Source organism: Heloderma suspectum, chromosome Z (assembly GCF_057233095.1).
Source record: "Heloderma suspectum isolate Gila_16-S chromosome Z, 16-S_ref, whole genome shotgun sequence".
In the NCBI taxonomy this organism is placed as follows: domain Eukaryota; kingdom Metazoa; phylum Chordata; class Lepidosauria; order Squamata; family Helodermatidae; genus Heloderma; species Heloderma suspectum.
Genome location: NC_139476.1, coordinates 3,559,470 through 3,581,291, shown reverse-complemented (window position 1 = coordinate 3,581,291; position 21,822 = coordinate 3,559,470). Strand labels below are relative to the sequence as shown.

At 44.4% G+C, this 21,822-nt stretch overlaps 1 protein-coding gene across 2 annotated transcripts in view; it reads left to right on the top strand.

Annotated features, from left to right (window-relative positions):
* UHRF1 (ubiquitin like with PHD and ring finger domains 1) overlaps nt 1–19,647 on the top strand; it is a 49,905-nt gene extending 30,258 nt beyond the window's left edge. Inside the window, exons 3-17 of one of the 2 annotated variants that reach the window (XM_084826202.1) lie at nt 3,617–3,880; nt 4,247–4,422; nt 6,025–6,240; nt 6,767–6,876; nt 7,265–7,451; nt 8,882–9,005; nt 10,053–10,160; nt 10,655–10,759; nt 11,997–12,103; nt 13,700–13,862; nt 14,009–14,146; nt 14,955–15,060; nt 15,169–15,326; nt 17,115–17,213; nt 17,922–19,647. In XM_084826202.1, coding sequence (XP_084682328.1) covers nt 3,617–3,880; nt 4,247–4,422; nt 6,025–6,240; nt 6,767–6,876; nt 7,265–7,451; nt 8,882–9,005; nt 10,053–10,160; nt 10,655–10,759; nt 11,997–12,103; nt 13,700–13,862; nt 14,009–14,146; nt 14,955–15,060; nt 15,169–15,326; nt 17,115–17,213; nt 17,922–18,068 — 2,208 coding nt within the window. In that variant the 3' untranslated portion in view covers nt 18,069–19,647. The remainder of the gene's footprint in view (nt 1–3,616; nt 3,881–4,246; nt 4,423–6,024; nt 6,241–6,766; nt 6,877–7,264; nt 7,452–8,881; nt 9,006–10,052; nt 10,161–10,654; nt 10,760–11,996; nt 12,104–13,699; nt 13,863–14,008; nt 14,147–14,954; nt 15,061–15,168; nt 15,327–17,114; nt 17,214–17,921) is intronic. The other variant, XM_084826203.1, reaches the window with a different exon arrangement.
* Nucleotides 19,648–21,822: the final 2,175 nt, after the last annotated feature.

The window sequence follows — 21,822 nt, the reverse complement described above, 5'->3', positions numbered from 1 at the left end:
TGGTTCTTCACTGGCAGGAGCTCTTCACATTGGGATATGAGCTCACCCTTGAGCTGCTTTGGTGCAGGGGCTTCTTGCTTCCTGACATGAGGCGTGGACACCAGTGAAGAAGTTGTGATTTGTGCTCCTCAAATTAGTGTGGGGAAAGGTGCAGGGTCTCAAAAAAAAAAATAAAAAAAAAATCCTGAGCATATAATGCATCCTATAGCCTCATCTGTTGACTATGGCTGCTTTAGGGGAGGTGGTGGGAAGCTCTATTTTGAAAAAGGTCTTTTAAAACTTGTGATGTGAAGGAAGTCTCAGATATGATCCTAAACACACTGAGTATGGAATATAACCTATTGAACATGACAGGCTTTTGTGAAATTAATCATAGGATTGTGCTGAATAGGATTTTTCTTGTCATAAAAAGAAGCAGAGATGCAGCTTACAAAAGATAAGACAATGTTAAGATTCAAATTGGGTCCAATAAACGATGGCTTATTGGTCCGAGAATGATAATTGTTCTGGTGGGGGCTACTTCCAAATCAGAAAACTGATTCAATCTCTGGCTACAAACCAGGATATTGCATTTCATATTCTGATTTGTAGTCTGACATTAAGCCATAGTTTTTCCTTTTGGAAATAATAGGAAACTGGTTAAACTCCACAAACTAGTCTTGTGTTATTGCATGTGAAGAGGGTGCACACAGTCGCAACGCTTCTTTTTGGTCCAGTAACCCATGGTTTATTGGATCAAGATAATCTGGTCTGAACTGGGTAAATATCTTTAGAAGTTAATAGTGTTCCAAAGCTTAGCTTTGGATTCACTTAGACCTTGGAGTGTTTCCCCCTCAGCAATTCAGAACAGAAGAAAATAAATTACAGTATCCTGCCTATCTCTCCCAGGGTTGTGAGGATGAATGGAGATTTTAGGCTGAAGTATCATTGGCATGCTCCTGATACCCAGCTTTGTTTCTTTGATCAGATTTCTATGAGGGGTGTGGAAACCTTGAACCAATGTTTTGGGGTTATAAGGTAGAGGCTATGATTGACCTCAGCCACTGGAGATACCCTGCTAGTCTGCTAGTGTTATCTGAGGGGATAACACTAGGCAACTTGCATTACATCTGCATTACACATGGTCGTTATAAGAACCTTATAACATTAAGAATTGGTGCCTGAGTTTTCATTCTTCCTTTTCCCTCTCCATCCTGTTTTCCTTTTGTGTAGTGTCATTTTTAGATTGTAAGTGTGAGGGACAGGGGACTATCTCATTTTTATAGATTTTGAAGCCTTTTTAGCTGAAGGGTGCGGTATAAAAACTTTAAACTTTTAAAAATCTCACTCTTGGGATAGGAATTTTAGGCAGGCATCAGTGAAAGAATATTGCCTTGATGTGCTATGAAAACAGTGGAAGCAGGGCCATTCCACCCACTCTGCTTAAAAGACCACGCACAGGAAATCTTCTCCCTCAGTTGTCACCACTAGCACCCATTCCAGCAGGCTGCAACAGAGGGAGGTGAGATGGGCAAGCAGGCCATTCCATCAGCCCTACTGAAAGACCATTTGCATCTTCCCTCTTCCCTCCCTCTCCCTTTTCCTTTTGTGATATGCGTTTTTAGATTATAAGCTTGCAGGCAGGGACTATTTTATGTTTGATTGATTGTGTGTATGCTTCTCCAGGAGTCTTTTTGGCTGAGAAGGGAATAAAACTACTTTAAATACATAATACATAGTTGATATACCAGGTGTTCTTCCATGGGGTTGTGTAGGCATCTGGACTTTCCTCTGGGGGAGGGATTGGGAAACAATTTGCACAAACTTAGAAAAAATGTATCATGGAACAGAAAGGGAGAAGTCTAGATGCAAACAGAGACACACACACACACACAGACATCTTAGAATTTTTAAAATAGCGGCATTGTCTTGCTGTCTGGTTAATGGTATATTGTCTTGCAAGAGAAAGGAGATGCTTCCCCCCCCCCCCCCCGGTAATTCAGGTACAAATGAGGTAATAATTGATCTTGGTCTGGAGAGTGTTTGAGACACTAAAGTTAATGTCTGAATATTTTCCCAGTTCCTGTTTTATCATGCAGAAATGAGCAGAGCCTTCTGGAGCTTTTGGTGATAGGAGATGCATTTTAAGATGAAGGAAATCCTTTCCAAGGAATGCCACTAGTTGCCACTTCAGTAGTCTCTGTGGCTCTTCATTTCAGTGCTTTCAATGTTCTTCTGTTGTTCACCAAGTGCTGGCCAAGATGATTGCGGGACAGTTAAGCATTAGTGCTATGTACATTGCCTAAATAATGAAATATTGATTGTATAAGAAAAACGAGGAGAAATGGATGCTTGGTATCACAGGCTTAGGAACTTACACCACCAGTACAAAATGGTGTCTTAATCGAAGAGCATTAGTTTAATTTCTCTCCATTGAGAGCATCTCTCTGAGACTCACTGTTGTGTGACAAATGTATGTCCAAAAATGTGTACTGTAAGATGCTGGACCAATTGAAAACTAGGTTGCAAACTAACTACAATTGGCTACCTACTAGGGGGGTAGTATAAGTAAAAGAATTTAAATTGTTGGTGAGGACCTATAGATAGATTTGTGGGGGGGGTGGAGCAGAGGACATATGTAAACTTGCCGTACTCTTGATTTTGCTAAAACAGACCAACATTTTTATCTCTCTGAAAGTTAAAAGAAATACAGAAAGCCTTTAAATTCTTTTATTTCTTTGTTCATGAAGAAAACTTATTTGCAGCTGCATGTCACAAAGTTGCATGCCAAAGGCTCTGGATCATGAGCTCTTATGTTACAATAAGTTTGTAGCTTTTCAGGTGCCACAAGACCTCTTTTGTGTTTTTACTTGTATTTACATTCCTTTTTGGGGTGTTCCACCTTGAACAATTTCCACGGTGCTTGATGTACATTACCTATACAGCAAACCTGTAAGGTAGACTGCTATTACAATTCCCATATTCCCCATGCAAGGCTGAGGCTGAGAAAATAACTTTCATAAGGTTGCTGCAGCTGAGATATGAACCAGTGGTGGTAGTTCTGGCTTGTCCTTTGAGCTGTATAATCAGTGGGTTGAATGTATGCTTGCTGTGTGTCCATGTCTCCCCCCCCCCCCCCCCGGCGCAAGTACAGATAGTGTTGAAAAGAAATGAAGCAAATTGTGGGTGATATATTTTTAAGTTAGTAATAATAGTTATGGAGCGTGAGTTGAATTCTGTGGGAAAGCTTGTTAAGGGTTATTCCCAGGGGGTTGAAAAGAGGGCAGTTGTGTAGAGAAGTTTTTTAGGTGTATGATGGACTTATTCTTTGAGCATTGATTATGTATTGAAAGCTTTTTGTTGTTCACAGGAATGGAATTGAGCATCTCAGGCTTAGTACAACCAACAGTGAACAACATTTTAACTTTATTTAGCCTGTTTAGAGAAACGCTGGCATGAAAATAAAACTGGTGTCAAATCTAACAATTAAAACTGAGCCGACCAAAACATTCGACCACAATAGTTTGGTGTTTTCTCTTTCTGGAGTGTGTGAAGCACAGCAAGTTGCTACATAGTTTTGACAGCTGTTGAAAGCCTTAATGAGACTAGTGGTCTTCTCCCAACTCTTATTTTACAGATGGAAGATGGTCATTCCCTTTTTGATTACAGTGTTGGCTTGAATGATATTGTTCAGCTGCTAGTGAGGCAAAGCCCTACCCTCCTGCCTCTGGCTAACAAAGAAAAGGACTCTGAACTTTCGGACACGGACTCTGGCTGTGGCTCAGGCCAAAGTGAATCTGACAAAAGCTCCAATAATGGGGAGGGGGCTGTGGAGATGGAGGGGCACCCCAGCACAACAGCTCAGGTTGACTTGGTGGACCCAGGCTTTGGATTCTACAAGGTGAGGTGGTTTGAGTTTAAAGTGCAATGCTCTTTTTCAGTGGATGAGTCTGTAATCTGGAAGCTCCAGACAAAACTGTTGTAAAAAAAGGTGTAAGCTTTTATATTTGGATAGATAAATTGAGGACATATCTGTAGTACTAGAAATTGAGGGCTCATCTGTCCCTGTGGTTTCTTATGGTGCCACAAGATGGTTGCCTGTACCAGCGATGCTGTGGGCTGGCCGCCTATGATGTAACAGAGTTCAGTTGCCCAATTCTCTTCCGTTCTTCTACTTGAAGAAACAAACACAGTTTACCTTTTGAAACCGCTCAATTCCAGGCCAGGCTTGTTGAAAGCAACTTAATGGCTTGACTTTCTGTTTTAGATCAATGAGCTGGTAGATGCTCGTGATACGAGCATGGGCGCCTGGTTTGAAGCTCAAGTTGTCAATGTGACCCAGAAAGGAAAAGCAGCCAGCAAGGCAAGTGAGAGTGATGAGGAATCTGATCTGCAAGAAGCCATCCTTGACGAGGACATAATATATCATGTGAAATACGAGGAGTGAGTGGCTTTGTTTTTCCCTAGTGTCTTTACAACAGCAGCACTTGTTTGGCAAGCAGCTGGCTCTTGGCATAGCTAATGCTGCTTGAGTTTAGATGTGGAGCCAGGCTTCCACATGTTCGTCTGCTATGGTGAGTGGGCTGCCACCGTTGTCTCACAAGCCCTGGCTGCCTTTCCAAGCATGGAGCTACAGAGGTAGGTGGGGGTTGTCCTGAAACTCCTCGGGAGATCCCTGCCCCCTCCCGAGCTCCAAGGTTGGAAGGAAGCTGCATGTTGTTCGTTGGATTGCCGAGGCACGTAGCGTGTCTCGACTGTGCTGGGCCAAACAGGCAAGCCACCTGCCATGCTTTCCTGCTGTGTAGTAGGAAAAAATGGTAGGGATCTTCCTGGGTTACAGCTCAACTGAGGCAAGCTCCATGACTCTCTTTCCCATGGAAAGGCTCAGCTGCCATGAAATGATAACTTGGGGGGGGGGTGCTATTGTGCCCCATTATTGCTGTTTGCATGCTGCTATTTGAGTTCCTTGCAGGAATGGTTTGTTCCAGGTTTTTCCTGCACTCTTCCTCAGAAGAGGATTGCATGCTGGAACATGGTTGCCTCTGTGCTGTCACTCAAGCTACCAAAGCCATGACAGTCTGGTCAAGGTGACACAAGTAACTGATTGCTATTTTAGTCTGGGCTGGTGTTTATAATGCGGAAATACTTCCAGCACTAGTTGAGGATGATTTCGGCATGTTTTCTATTAGGGTCCAGCACCTGGAATTCAATCCAGCCCCCTAAGAGCCTCTCCTAAGGCTTAGTGACTGGTGGTAAGAGCTTTAAAAGATAGTATGCAGGTATTTTTTGAGTTTTGGGCCTCACCCCTTTTGCCTTTGGCCCTGCCCACCACTGGAAGGTGGTCCCCAAGAGCTTCTCTGAAATGGAATTTTGCTATTGGGCTGAAAGAGGTTCCCCAGCCCTGTGCTTGAGCAAAAGCTACCACTGGATGCAACCCTGTAAATGCAGCTTATCTGAGATTATCTGTGGGAGTAACACCAGCTGCAGAGGACTTGCTCCTGCACTCTTCCACAGGGAACCTGTACTAAGGTTCCAGTTGACAACCATCCCTTTTTAGTACCACCTCTAAGCCATTCCAGGGCACTATGGGAGAGGACCTATTTCCTGCCTTTCGTGAGTGGAGCTGAGGGCAGGTTTGTGCCACCAATAAATGTTTTTGTAGTTTCTTGTGTGTGTGCACATGCTCTTGAACACTGATCATGACAAATTTCAAGAACCTCCAGTTTCAAAACACTCTGAACTTGCAGCTTTTGGGAAATGGTTTGGAATTTGGACTTGGATTCTTGTCACTTCAAGAATGAACCTGAATTTGTTAGCTTTCCTTTTCCCTCTCCATTTTTCAGTTGCCTTTCGTATCTATTAGAGTGAGCCTGTGAGCATGGACTGTCTTTTAATATCTGTACAGTGATTAGAAATCGTTAGACACTTTATTATTACTATTATTAATAATAATATACTTTATGAGTTGGGTTGTTGAGGGAGAGCGGGGCTGCATTATTTTTGTTTGTTGGACTGATTCCTCATCTCTTCCCACCACTCTTCAAGCTATCCAGAGAATGGTGTCATCCAGCTGAGCTCCAAAGACGTGCGTGCTCGTGCCAGGACCACCCTGAAGTGGGAGGAGCTAGAAATAGGAGACATTGTCATGCTGAATTACAATCCCGATGATCCAAAGGAGAGGGGATTTTGGTATGATGCAGAGATCCTACATAAGCGAGAAACTAGGACGTACAAGGAATTATATGCCAAGATAGTTCTTGGGTAAGTGATGAGCATTAGTGGACTCCATCTGCCAAGCCTCCCAGAATTACTACTCCATGCCACCCTATCCTTCCTTGTCACAGTCTGTGATGATCTCAGCCCGTGGGAACTCAGATGGGGAGAGGCACAAGGTTTTATTGTAACAATTTCAGGAGTGGTAGCAGTGTTATTTATCCTGTTGCAGCAAAAACAACAAAGGATCTTGTGACACCTTAAAGAATTAAAAATGATTTTGCCATCAGCTTTCGTGGATACGTCGACTTCATGAAAGCTTGTAGTAAAATAAATCCATTTTTTGAGATGCCACAAGACTCTTTGAAGCTTTTATTGTATTTTGCTACAGAGTTGGAAAGGGACAGATAGGACCATCCATCAGGCAATCTCTCTTCTGACCATGCCTAAAGGGTTGCATATATCTGGCCTAACTTGTTCTGTGTAGCACTGGGGATAAGGGGATTATGGTATGTGTTACATCTCCAGCTTTGTCTCTTTTGTATGGCTTGTTCTGATATGCTTCCCTTCTTAGGGATGCTGGGGATACCTTAAATGATTGCCGAATTACTCTTGTGGATGAGATTTACAAGATTGAAGAACCTGGGTGCGCTGTTCCACTTACTGCTGAAAGCCCACTAAAAAGTGAGTCCTATCAATTCCATTCACAGTGAGGCCCCCCTCCCCCCCCCCATTTCACATTGGGGGATAGCTCCTGCTGGAGAAACATGCCACGCTGGGTTAGGACAATGTAGTCTCTGAAGCTTGTTGACAGCAAGCTGTTCTCTGCCCCCAGCAGATGACACTTGGAGCTACACTACCTCTGAATGTGGAAGTTCCATTTAGCTATCATAACTAAGAAGTGTTGATAGGTTATCCCCTGTGAGGTCGTCTAATCCTTTTTAAAAAGCCATCTAAGGTGGTGCCCACTGTCACATCTTTTGGAAGTGAGTTGGAAGTACAGAACCAACACATCTTATGGCTTGCTCTTGGCTCAGCCTGGGAGTGTTTGTGTGTGTTTTAATTTCTTCAGGGCAGAGTGGGCCAGTTTGTAAGCACTGCAAAGACAACCCTAGCAAGACCTGCCGGATGTGTGCCTGTCATGTGTGTGGCGGGAAAGAGGCTCCTGAGAAGCAGCTGATGTGCGATGAGTGTGACATGGCTTTCCATATCTACTGTCTCAGCCCCCCTCTTAGCGGTATACCTGATGATGAGGACTGGTAAGTCACCATGAATGCCTACACTGAGCCTTAAGAGCATGTGGCCCACAACAGGGCCTAGGAGCCACAGCTGAGCTGAAAGTTATCTGGACTGGCTTTTAGGCTTAACAGTAATAATCTTGCGGGTGGGGATCAACTCCGCCTTGGAAAAAACTCTTTATCCTACTCTTTTCATGGTTGACTACATCTCTCCCTCCACCCCCAGCCCTGAGGTTTTGGTGACTACTTCTTTCACTGTTTCATTCCTCCTCCAGTGATCCCAGCCAAACAAAGATCATGCACTGGAGGGGATGACATGACACTATGTATCAATCAGACCTGGGTATTTCCTGATGCCTCTAAAGGCAAATGGAGTGCATTTATAGTAGGGATGGAAAACATGTGATCCTTCAGATGCTGTTGGATTGTAACTCGCATCTCCCTTAGCCAGGCAAAGCTAGTGGTGAAGGATGATGGGAGTTGCAGTCCAACAGCATCTGGAGGGCCACATGTTACCCATTCTTGATGTAGAGTCAAAGCAGTGCTTCCTATAAAGGTCATTCTAGCCAATTGTGAATCACGAACTATCAGGGAATTCAAAACGAATGCTTCCATAACACTTCTGCAATGATCCTGAAAAAAATGCCCCAGAGGAGGGGCTTTCAGTTCTGACAATTTTTTTGTAATAACCCCCCCTCCCTTGCTGCACTGCCTTGCCACACCTCTACAGTATGTCTCTAAGCAGGGATGTTTTCCTGTCCTGTTATCTAGGAAATGCCAGGGCTTCAGCTTGCCATCTTTCACATGATTCCCATGGACCATGTAGGTTGAGGGCTCCAGCCTGGTTCTGTCTCCCTTTCCTCTCACCTCAAGTGAGCTATTGGGGTGGGGTGCGGTAAGGAAACATATGTTTCCCATCAGAGGTTCTAGCTTCAGTCCCAGGAACATCCCAACTACCAGACCTGTGAAATGGGACCCCTGCCTGGAGAGCTGTGGCCGGTTGGAAAAGACAGTCTTGGGTTAGATGGACCAATAGTTTGAGGAAGCAGAAGGTGGCTTTATATATGTTCTTTGTAAGCCCCTGTTCTGGGTAAGAATTTAGTAGCTGCAGATGCAGCATTGGGCTACTGAGCTGTGTCTGACTCTTTAGTCTGCCAGTTTTGTGTGGCGTATATATACTTAAAACTGCCAGGTTTACAAAGGCAAATTGTAGGTGGAAGGCTTCTCTCAGTTTCACTGTGCACTAGCATTGACTCTCTCTGATCCAGGTACCGCTTGGTACGCTTTGAGTCTTAGGGAACTTCTAACCCATTGTAAATATGATTTGAAACTATGGTAGTTCCTTTGAACAGAATTGTTTCTTCCACTGTGGATAAAAAGCAGCTGTGAAACCAAATGCCCCTTAAAAAGTAAACGATGTCAAATTTCTGTTCAATCTTTCAATGTCTCAGGTATTGCCCTGAATGTCGCAATGATGCAAGTGAGGTAGTTTTGGCTGGTGAGAAGCTGAAAGAAAGTAAAAAGAAATCTAAGATGGCATCCGCTAACTCATCCTCTCAGCGGGACTGGGGCAAGGTAGGTGTACCTACTACGAAAGTCCAAGGAGAGTGACAGCCGCTGTAGCCTCATTATCTGAAGGCGTGCCTTGACGACTGTCTTCTGCTGGTGGTCCGTTGGGGAGCTCAGAGGACAGATGCCCATTGGAAGTGCCCTGCTCTGGAAACATCCGTCTCTGAACAACATAGGGCCAGGTGTGGGCAGCAGGTTTGCCTCTCCCATCATGGAATGTGCAGCTGGGAGGACCTGTGGGCTGAATCTCTACTATCTTTAGAGATGGGGTTGCTTTATTAGGGTTTCATAAAGGGGATAGGGGTGGGATATAGCCAGTGAACGTGGCTGCCTTTAGAACAGTGGTTGCCAACCTTTTTGGCACCAGGGACTGGTTTCGTGGAAGACAATTTTTCCACGGACCAGGGGGGATGGTTAAATGTAAGCGCATTACATTTATTCTGTACTTTATTTCTATTATTATTACTACCCCCCGCCACACCCCGAAATCCCCCCAGGATGGAACATACCTGGTGGCTGCTTCCGGGTTCATCTGCTGCTGTCCACTCACTGTGCCCGGACTGTTTTTGCAAGGCGCCCGCCATAGCCGACGCCATTTATGTCCCTGTTCTTTGCAGTAATGGGCTATGTAAAGATTTACATAGACTATTACTTGAAGAACAGGGACGCTCGCCCACTGCTCACCTCCTGCTGTACGGCCTGGTCTGTGGTCCGGGGGTTGGGGACCCCTGCTTTAGAATGTAACTGTTCCCCTATGCACAGCACAATGGCCCGCTCTACACACAATACTTTTTGTTCTTGGGTTACAACTCTGGCTTGTTGGAGGAGAAACCAGCCAGAGTTCTGGGTTTGGATGTAATGCTAATAGAGCATCCCGGCTCATTTATCGGCACCTGCTGGCAGGAAGAGCCAAGCGGGAGTGATTGAGCTCTGTGCACTAGCATGCTGGCTCACTGACAGCAACACCTGGGTTACTGTTGCGTGTGAACTGGGTCAGTGGATCTGTGGCCTAATTTGTGGCAGTTTCTCTTTAACTTGTGGCTTTTTTTAAAGGGCATGGCATGTGTGGGCCGCACTAGGGAATGTACCATTGTCCCATCGAATCATTATGGACCGATCCCTGGGATTCTAGTTGGAACCATGTGGAAATTCAGAGTCCAGGTGAGATGCCACATCCCATGCTTGTTCCAGTGTTGGGTGGGTGGGTGGGTGAGCAGGATGCAGATATGCAAAAAGTTCCATAAATCTGGAGGGAGAGAGAACAGAACCTATTCAGAAGGGGGTGAGAAGTTGCTTCTCTTGTAATGGCAAGTGTGTGTTCTGCTCTTGTTCTTTGTTCTTGTGGTCCCTGCACCATTAGGCTGTTACCTCTTAGCCAGCTGAAACATAAAGGGCTGTCACCCCTATATTGGGTGCTTGTTTGTTGTGCATTTTATTGTGTACTTGTGGAGCATACTGTCCGGGCCTCCAAAAGCAAGGGTATGGGTATAGCTGGAGGAACAGATAGAACTAAGCCCATTATCAGTAAAAGCTTTCTGTCCCTCCTTCTCTTCTGGTCCCTCAGCCACTGAATATTTCCATGTGATTTGCCTGTGCAAATTGCCTGGAGCCAAAGACAAACTCTTGATCTGTGTGATTGGTATTTCTTCATTCAGGTGAGCGAGTCTGGTGTCCACAGGCCCCATGTTGCAGGCATTCATGGCAGAAGCAATGATGGGGCCTATTCCTTGGTCCTGGCAGGAGGCTATGAAGATGATGTAGTAAGTGATGTCTGTGTGGTTCCTTCTTGTTGTCCCCTCTCTTTCCCAGAAGGCCCAACAGTAAACTGGGCATTTGTGTTCTAAGTGGACACTTCTTAAAGAAGTAGAGAGATTTACCCCACATTTTTCCCCTGCCGCCATTCAAACTATTCTTCCTTAGAACCTAATTCCACAGCAAACCATTTCCTTAACCATCCTGGTCTCCGGTTATCTGCTGCTCTGCTGCTGTCTTTTCCTCTTGTCACCTTTCCTCATTTAACAGCCCGTGTCTTTTCCCCACAGCCCTGTACATCTGGCTAAGGTACACTGAAAGTCAGTAATTCTCAAACTTTTGCTGTGCAAGGGAAATCAGTTGAATAACTAAAAGGCAGTTGTGAGCACAAAACACCCATTAATGAAGGAGGCTGCCCACTTTATCTCTGCATGTTCTGCTCTTGCCTCCATCCAACATTCCTTGAGTGCATGAATTGTGAATTAATTGTCCAGTATCTCCTGATGCACAAAAATAAGCAGAATTGCTTCCCCTTGGAGGAGGATGCCAGTGCTTTTTAAGTTGCTCCTCTGGGCTTGCTGGCTTTGAATTACAAGTCAGGTCAGTGACTCATGGAGAAATGTGGGATGTGGGGCAGTAGGATTCTTTTACACTTTACAGGGAATTGTTTGGAGTATAAAAATGAGTGTGTTTCTAGTTTTAACTTGGGGTATATATGGAGAAATGTGCACTGGATATTGGTCTGATGGTCTGAGCTCTCTGAGTGCGGGAAATAAGTCACTTCTGTCTGTATGATGCATGGCACAATGTTGGTGGTTGGTGAATGCAGGTATCAGTTCTTCTACAGTAGATACAGTCTACTATATATGCTGGCTCTGAGAGATGGTAATAAGAGGCAAGACCAAGAGCTTTTAGGGTTATCACTGCCTCTTTATATATTGGTAAAGCCAGAGTGGGGCAGAGACAGAACTAAAAATTCTCTCTTCAAATGTTGCCTGTTTGGGACAACATTGTATCAGCATCAGAGCAGTGTTTGAGGTAGGTCATATACGGGACTGAAACGGGGCTGGAGAACTATTTCAGAATTCCTTGGGTGCCATAATAAAAACCTTAAGCATAAATTGGTTAAGGTAGGCAAACATCAAAGTGTTTAAGTGCCAACATCGATTTATTCAGGTGCCTGAGTGGTGACCAGGTGATTGGGATCTTTCCGGCCCTGGATTGAATTATGTGAATATATTCCAGGATCACGGGAATTCATTTACTTACACGGGAAGTGGAGGCCGTGACCTTTCTGGGAACAAACGTACAGCTGAACAGTCTTGTGATCAAAAGCTTACGAACATGAACAGGTGAGGAGAACAGCAGTCCCGCTTCCCAGGAATTTGCAGACTGTGGGGAACAGTCAAAGCCCAATAAATAAGTCTGTCTTCTGTGAGCACATGTCTTTTTAAATAGTATTTTCATACAGTTTATGTATAGTGATTTGTACCGCGGTGGCTTGTGCCTTATTGGTCACTTTCTAGTTTGCGTGTCTTCTGCAGAACATCGCTGTTATCCTTTCTATATGGCTATCACATTGAAAAGGTGCCTTGAGCAACTGCTTCCCACTCCAGCAGATTATTCTCTCTTCTTGGTTACAACTGTTATTCTTCCATTATTTGAAAGTCCTATTGTGGTCATTTGAACTGTGAAGAGACAAGGTGCCTTCCATTTTGTTTTAGATATTATACAGAGAAGCTGCTTGCCTCCTTCAGGATGTAGTGGCAGCATCTAAACTTAACTTCTGGTTCTGTGTGTCTCTCTCCCCCCACCCCTTACTTTCATATGGTCTCAGTGATCACTTGAAACAAAGTTCTGATCACCTGGCACAGTTAAGAACCACAATAAAGTTATCCTGCAGTTTGGCATTCAATGAATGAAATGGCAATTCGAAATCATTGAGCCTCTGCTCTCTTCCCTTCTTCCACCGACCCAAGCTCTAGGTCAGCCTTTGACTTACATCTCTCCTTAAATTCCAGTTGTTACAGTATCAGAATTGCTATCTCTGGGTGAGCAGAGTTAATTTCACTGGAGAAATAGCAATTGGACCTGAGCTGATAAGCAAAGGGCTGATGTTCAGTCTTACTGGCCATATAGAAAGGGTAACGTGTTCTGCAGAAGAAACCCTGAGACATCCACCTCTAATACTTGGTACACAGCTCATCTCCTCTGTTTTATTCTTGGTATGTTGAGGTGTGTGTATTCCATGCTAGATCATAGTATTTCTGCATCGAGATGAGGTTTTAAAAATGACATAATTACACATGACTAGAAATTACAAAACTTATTGACCAAGAAGAGACATCAGAAAATGAGATCTATTTCTGAATACCTGTTGCTGGGGAGAAACCCTGGGAGAAGATGGTTGCCTTCATATTTTGCTTGTAGGTTTCCTAAAGGCATGTGGCTAGGCCACTGAAGAACAGGATGCTTGTCTAGATGGACTTTTGATCTGATCCAGCAGGGTTTCTTTTGTCTTTGACCGTACTAGCACTCCCCCGTTGCATGAGAGGAAGAATCATGAAGTGGAGAATCAGAATTCATCGGGGGGGGGATGTTGTCAGGGTGCAGGCCCCCACCTGACATCATTGGGTCCCCAGCTTTGCTCCTCCTTTGATCCTCTTTCACCTTCTGTACATGTGGAAGGCAGTCTTCACAGCCAGCGTTTTCAGGAGCTGGCTGAGTTCTGACCTCCGGATTCAGCCAGCTTCTTGAAGTTCCAGCTGAGTGTGCAGCCGGGTTTGCTCCTCCTGCCCCCTTGCTCTTCTGAGGAGTCGGGGCCTTACCGAAAGTTCCATGAACCGGCCTGTGGGCCAGAGGTTCCTCATCTCTGATCTACCCCATTCAAGGGTTAAGTTTTTCATGCAGCCCCACCAACATATCCTTCTTTTGTTTAATTTCTGCAGGGCTTTGGCACTGAACTGTAGTGCTCCAATCAATGATAAAGATGGTGCAGAGGCAAAGGACTGGAGAGCTGGAAAGCCAGTTAGGGTGGTGCGGAGCATGAAGGGGGGCAGGCACAGCAAATATGCCCCCAAAGATGGGAACCGATACGATGGCATATATAAGGTAAGGGAGCATGTGTTGGTTTATACAAGTGGAACATAACGCGGTCTCAAAGCTTAGAGAAAGGAAGGGAATTATTTCCCCTGTCAAGCAACTGTGAGAAAAACCATGTTTGGCATTTAAATCTCTCTTCCCATTTCTTTTTAAAGGTGGCTAAATATTGGCCTGAAACAGGGAAGTCTGGCTTCTTAGTGTGGCGCTACCTGCTCAGGAGAGATGATGAGGAGCCAGCCCCCTGGACCAAGGAAGGGAAGGACAGGGTGAAGAAACATGGGCTGACGATGCAGGTGAGCCACGTTGTGAGGGCTGGACAGTATTGCTCTTTGAAGGGCCATGGCAAGCAGCTTCTGTGTGGGGCAGCCCTAGTAAGAGGAGTAGTGGAGAACAGTGATGCTGGCATGTGTACTAATATCTAGGCATTCTGCCTATCTGGTATGCAGACCGTTTCAAGAATGCAGGATTACACAGTGTCTTGTGTCACTTAAAATGGCTTTGTTTCATCTTACACAAGTGCCCACACTGAGGTGCGCATTTTGTTGTCCTGTAAATAGCTGTTTTAATGTGCTTTCAATACCCTAAGCTGAAACCTTAGCTTTTGAGTAGGACATCTTCTCCCATGCAGTCTTTAAGCAAGCTAGAAACCGGCCCAATAGTTACTTTTGTTTAATAGCTATTGTGTTAAAAGAATTACAGAAGCATCTGCCAGTTTTACTTTTACCACAACAGCTACAGTGGAACATGGCTAGGTTTTGCTGGAAGATGGTTTGCACTGGTAATGTTTCAATAGGCAGTGTATGGCTTCATAGGGTACTTGGTGGCTTCCTTGACAATACACTTGCCCTGTACCCCTATATCACCCATTGATGTAAACATGCACAGTGCCAAGTGTTAGTTCTTGATGCTGGTGGCAGCAAGAGCAATGCTGTGATCAATGGATTAGGTCATGCGCCCCAACAATTTGTGGCAGGAGAAAAGGAACTTGAGAGCACCCCTGCTAGATCACACTAAAGATCTATCTAATGCAGCATTCTGTTGCAATAGTGATGTGTTTTTGGAGGGTTAAGCCAGGCCAACCTTTTTGTATCCCCAATTTAGTATCCTGAAGGGTATCTGGAGGCTGTTGCAAACAAAGATAAAGAGAACAGCAAGAAAACAGAAGAGGCTGAAACTCCAGGAAAAGGGAAGAGGAAAAGGAAATCTGGTAGGTTTCCCTAGTTGAATGGATTTACTTGCAGTTTTCCTCTTATTTTTATTCTCCACCCCCACTTCCCCCAGGGAAAAAATCCTGTATGATCATTCTTTTTCCCAGGAAATGAAAGTGACCGCACTGTCTCTCCTGCTGGCACACCAAAGAGGACTAAAGTGGCGGTCTACAAGCTCACACCCCAGCAGAAGTCTCTTATTAAAGATGACGAAGCCAATGTGAAGCTGTGGAATGAAGCACTAGAAGCCCTTAAGGATGGACCGGTAAGTGTGGGGTGGGTCATACTCATCGTAATAAAGAGCTGTGATGGACTGACTACTGGGGTTTGGTTTGGTTTGCTTTGCTCTGAATGAGTCTTGGTCTGAATATACAGCAGAATTGCGTGGTTGAGTTCTTAAGGGAATAGATGTGTCTGTACCACTCTAGATTGTAGCAGGGGGATAGTATTTTTGAAAAGAGTCCGACATTTAAAAAAAAACACAATGCAAGCTCCATAGTCCCTGGGCGTAGGCCAAAGGCACATGAGGCAGCCACCTTGCTGAACCTAGCCAGGGCTGGGTCTGGTCAGTGCCTGGAGGAGAGACCACATGTAGCCACCTTGAGTTCCACAGTGGAAGACAAGTGAGATACAAATGTAATAAGTAAATACAATAAGGGGAAATCTAGTACAGCAGGAAGGACTGTAGCAAAGAGTTGCCCATTCTGTACAACTTTTATATTTGCAAGCAGTTATTTTGCATAGGGGAAGATTCTGTCACTCCCTGCTATGCTCCTCCATCCTGCACCTGGTCCACCTTTGTTTTTCTCCTCCTCTCATATCCACACTTGGTGCTGCCTTTGCTTGGAATGGCTTTGCTTGCTGTTCTGCCAAACTACTTCTGTCCCTTCTGAGTCCTCCTTCAAGGCCCACTTTTTCAGCATGGCTTTTTCTGAACTGTCAGTGTAGCCTTACCTGTTTTTTCCATTGTTCCCGCACTCTCTCTTACCCTGCCTGCCCTCTTCATGTGATCATCCTAAACCACTCTCCTTTCCCCATGTCTCACAATCCCATCTTGAGACTCTAATGTAGCTAATTTGGAAATTGAAAAAACACCTGGCCTTTTGAAGTTGTAACTTTCTGAACAGTCTAGCTGCATACAGTTTATGTGTATTTATTTGTATCTTGCCTTTCCTTAGTCTAAGACAGCTAGCAAATATACTATAAAATACAATAAAATCTTAACGGCAACAGCAGATAAAAATAATTAAAAACAGCAGCTACAATACTAAGCCTATCAAGGAGACTCATGCAATAACATACTCTATTGATATAGTTTCCACTAAAACAAATTTAAACTAAAAACACTCTGTAGAGTCTTACTTTAAAATCCAGGTGGCTCAAATCAAACCCCTAAAGGCCTCAAAGCCTTCCTATAAAGCAGAGCTGGGTAACTTGTGGCCCTCTAGATGTTTTAGCCTTCAAGTCCCCTCAGCCCTCAGCACTGGCTGTGCTGGCTATGGCTAATGGGAGTTGTAGGGCCACAAACATCTGGAGGGCCACAACTTCCCCATTCTTGCTATAAAGGATGTGGTTGTGCTATAAGGGATGTGGTCCTTACGCTGTGGCGGAAGGCCATCAAAGAAGAGCCAAGGCAGGCTTCTCTGGGCAAGAGGCCCCAGAATATAGGCATCGTCGCAGAAGAGGCCCCCTCTTATTCCATTGAAACATCAGTTTAGGATAGACAAGAGGGCCCCTGTTGATCTTTATATGTAGGCAGGCGCATGTGGGGAAAAAGCAGTATTTCAGGTATCCCAGTCCTGAATTGTACAGGGCTTTAAAGGTTGTGAATAGTGCTTGAGTTGGCTCTAGTAAGTTGAAGTATCTGGGCACTCTTCCAAGGCAGCCCATGTGGAGTGCATTGTAGTAGTACAGTTGTGATGTAACTAAGGCGTGCAGCACCACAGCCAGATCTGCCTTCTCAGGGACCTGGCATTCGATGTTTCTGGCAGTGGGAATAAGTGGAGAACAGGAATAGCAGTACCGTGACTACTCTAATTCTATCTCATGGCAGAAATTCCTGAACAAAGTCGAAGAAGCCTTTCTGTGCATTTGCTGTCAGGAGGTGGTGTTTCAGCCAGTCACAACAGTGTGCCAGCACAACGTATGTAAGGTGAGTACTTTTGTCTATCTTCATTTCTGTGCCTATTTTAGAATGTCTGCTTTTCTAGAATTGTAAGTGCTTCAAACCTGCTGAGTGGATTTGGGTGGTGGGGGATGTCTGGGAGAAGACCTGATGCAGAGCTAGACTACAAGTTTCACTGCAGTAAGAATGCAGCACATAAATGGTGTATTTTAACTGCTTCAGTTTACTAGAGACACTCAAAAGAGCTTCAGCAGAAATGTTAATGGCTGGCCTAACAGATCTAATAGGCATCTCCTGTCTCCTATAAGTATCTTTAAGATCAAATGGGATCTTTTGGGAAGGCCCTACCATGGATGTGCCAAGCTTAAGCTTGCTTGTTGGTTTGCTGTTTTTATTTGATGGTCATATTTGTAATGATATAATTTTAAATTGAGTTTGTAGCAAGCCACATTGAACTCTGGGGAGGTAGGATAGTGGAGTATTAGCGTTTCAGATAGGTAAGTACTTGTGCCTTAATGTTGTGTTCCCTCACCCCCTAGTTCTTCTGCAAAGATTAGTCTGCCAGTACCTCACTGTTTCCTAGCAAAATCAGGCATTTCAAGAGTTTCAAAAGCGATGGCTTTTTGGATTTCCTGCATGTGAGGGGAATCATTGCAGTTAAACCTTAAGCGGATGGGTTATGTCACTGTCACATATGCTAGCGCCATTGTAAGACTTTTGTCTGTTTTCTTCCAGGCCTGCTTGGATCGGTCCTTCCGAGCAGAAGTATACAGCTGCCCAGCATGCCGTTACGATCTTGGCAAAACCTATATGATGCAAGTGAACCAACCTCTACAGAGTCTTCTAAATCAGCTCTTCCCAGGCTACGGCAATGGACGGTGATTCCAAAAAGCACTTCTAATTTCCTTAAAAATTGTTGTTGCCTCCAAAAAAAAAAAAAACTTTATGGGGTTTTGGTGGGGCTTTATTTAAATAAATAGCCTTTCAGAAAAGCTTCTGTCCCTGTTGTCCCCCTTCTCCCTGCTCCTCTGAAAACTATGGCCCTGTTCGCATGTAATGACAACCCATGGGTCATTGGAGCAGCGTGGAAGTGAATGAGCTGCCGCTGCTTGCTGCTTATGCTTTGCATCTGGTTTAGAAAACAACCCAGGAACACCTGTTCCTGTGTTCTTTGGTGTGACATGTGAACCCAGAATTCTGTGTTGTTGAGGTGACCCAACCCAGAGTTTGAACCGATGGTTTGTTGTTGGGTTAAAACCCTCCACAACCCAAAAGCTTTCCCCCCTCTACAGTCCAGAGTTCCAGGTTCGCATGTCACAGAGAACAACCCAGGAATGGTGTTCCTGGACTGTTTTCTAAATTGGATACAAAACTGAAGCGACAAGTGGGCTGCAGGCAGTTTACTCGCTCCTGCATGGCCCTGACCAACCGTAGTTGGTCATTATGTGCAAACCTGGTCTTTTGAGGAACCTGCTTATATATTTTTGAGGTAGTGCTTGCATTTTTAATTGAACAAACCTAACAAAAAACCTTGACAAGAGCACAGGTTGTAAGAATTATAAGTTGCTTATTGTAAATGCGCTACCAAATTTGGCTGAATTTCAGTTCCCAGTGGAGTGGTATTGTTTTTTCAAAACAAAAAAACCTACTCTATGGGTTGGTTGCTAGAACAATCTCCTGAAGGTTGATTTGGGTCATAAGTGTGATGCGTTTTAATTTTTGTTGCAGCATTTTTAATGCTCATATACAATGGTATTCTCTGCTTAGGAGCTGCCACCCAGATTTGAGATCCTTGGTTCTTGGTCTTGTCAATTCTGATGAAAGCCTCTCCTTATCAGTTGCTTGCTTTAAGGACCCATGTATAAAGTTACTACCTCAGTCTCTGCATTTGCCAGCCAGGTGCTGCCTCCTACTTGTAGTGCCATATGGGAAAAATAAATAAATAAGCCATTTGGAAGTGCCTTTTTGGCCTTTTATTTTTTTGCTGAAAGACTGAGCTTTGTACCATTTTTAAGTGCTGAATTTTCTGAAAACTGCCAGGGGAATTTTGTTCTGGGGATTATAAAATGTAACACTGCTATTCTAGGTCATTAGCTTTAGATCATCCTGCTGTGTGCTCTTTTGCTAATTCTGAATCTTCCGTTTGTTGTACTTGGAATGGAAAATGAGACATGTTAACTAGCTTTTAAAGGAAAGGCTTGGTTGTATATTCAGTGTTGGTTGGTTCTTGCCTCAACAGTACCAAAACTCTACAGTTCAATACCTCAGTGTAAAACAGGGTTGATGATAAAAAAAAAAAAATCACTCTTCACAATGGACAGACTGGAACAAATGTGCTTGTTATTAGCCGCTTTATAAATGTATAATATTATTTGGGGAAAGTAGCTTTTTTTGTCTTTCTGAATTATGCCACAACTTTGTACAAACAGAAGTTCTCAAAATAAAATACCTTTTTGTATCAAAGAGAGCATGTGCCTTTTTAAACATTGACGTTCAGCTTTAAATTAGGAGATTTTTAGATCAGTGTGGCTGGAAGTCATGTAGATAACTTCCAACCTGGCTATGGCTTTTCTTTTCTCACCTCTTCCCCACCCCAGATCAAGGAGTTGGCAATCTGTCTAGCAATAGCTGGCTGTATGTGTGTTTGTGTTTGGAGAGTATGAAACAAATCCTGGTGACAAACTGGGGAAAACTGCTAGTGACTGTGTATTTTCAGAGGAAGGGAGATGCTTTGGCTCTTGATTGCGTGGCTTGTTCTGGAAGAAACTACCACAGAAGTGGCCTCTCATCCTGAACCCATTCATAAATGTCTGGAAGGATAACAGGGCTAGGCAGTAGCAACAGAATCAGTATGGGTGTGTTGTATTCCAAAGGCCAGGATTTGAAAGCTTGAGATATACTATCAAGTGTTGAGGAAAGGTGGCAGTCTCATGTACTGGGGAAGAAACCCCATTGAACTCAGTGGGACTTATCACTGAGTGTGGATGCACAGGAGCGCAAGGTGCAAGAGTTTTACTGGTACTTGAGCTTCTGTGGGTAACTGTACGACTAGGTTTACCCAGAAGTAAATTTTGTGGGTTGGGATCCACACAGCCCCAGGCACATTTTTAAGGGCTTGTGCATGGCTAGTGGGATATTTGACTTCTTTCCTTCTTTCTGAACAGCAAACCCCCATGCTGTGTCAAATGGACTTTAAAAGCCCCCCTAGTTCCAAAAGTAGTTTCCCATGTAGTACGACCCAAGGAGTTGGGTGCTTTTTGAGAAGTTCTTCTCGATTCAAGTTTTTATTTCCGTGGGATTTCAATTTTCTTTGTGTTGGTTTTTGTCCAATTGCCTCAGTACTGGGAGAAATGGCTTGCATTTTGCACACTTATAATATTAGCACATTTCTTTCTCTTCCTTTCTCAACAGAGAGAACCCAACCCCTTACCTCACAAGAATTACAGTGCAAATCTTTTCTTAGTAACTGGTAGGCAAAACTTCCGTATGAATTTGAGTTTAGCTTGCAAGTGCCCTTAAAAGGCAGAGTTGTCAGCCTCTGACCTTTGTTCCCAGAAACCGAAAAATCCTTTGGCCCTCTAGACAGTGTCTGGTCACCATAGGATTGTTCCCTTAGCCTATGGTTTTTTAATGACCTTTTTTCAGTGCAGCCTTCTCCAACATGGTGCCTTTGTACTCCAACACATCTGGAGGGCATCAGGTTGGGGAAAGCTGGTCTAATCTATGCATACCTGGAAGCAAAAAACCTGTTTTTAAAGACTTAAAAGACCTGGGGCGGCAGATGCTTTCTTGACCCAGAACAGGCCAAATTTTCTGCCTCAGGCTGCATTCCTTTGTGCACTTAGCTAGGAGCAAACACCACTAATCAGGCTTTCTTCAGAGTAAACATGCAAAGGATCTCTTGGATCTTTTAAGTCACCCCCACAAGCTTGTTGAGGAGAAATTGGGGCAGGAGGAGGAGATCATAAAACCAAGGAGTTGGAGGCCATCTTGTCCAAGCCCAGCTCCGTGTAGGAAATGCATAGCTAGCGCATCTCCAACAGATGGTTGTGCAGCCTCTGGTTGAAGAGGTCCAACCAGGGGGATCTCTTCACACCTCTAGGGGATTTGTTCCATCGTCAAACTGTTCTCCTAACGAAACTGACCTTTCTGGAACTTAAGCCCATCAGATCTAGGCCAGCAGAAAACACGTCTTTGCCCTCTGTGCAAATGATAGCCCTTTGGGGATTTGACGAGCGCTGTCCTGTTCCCCCTCCATCTTCTGTTCTGCAGGCTAAACAAGATCCCTCAACTTCTCCTTGGCCATTTCCTTTACCTTCCTCCAAACTCCCATCCATTTTGTCCCTTTTCTTCGCCCACGTAACGCTCTCTAAATTAAAAACAAAACTCGGGTCCCTTGCCCTTATAACAAAACCATTCTTTTTGCCCTTCACAACAACCCTGCGAGGCGAGCTTGGGCTGAGAGAAAGATGCTGGCCGCCCAGGAGTCACCTAGGCTGAGCAGAGAGCTGGAACTCCAGCTCCTTGGGGAGGGGGCAAGGTGGAGGATTTTCTGAAAGGCGCTAAATAAAGTATGCCCCGGATTGGCAGCCACCATTTCCTTTCCTTTCCTTTCCAAACCTTCCTACCCCCTTGA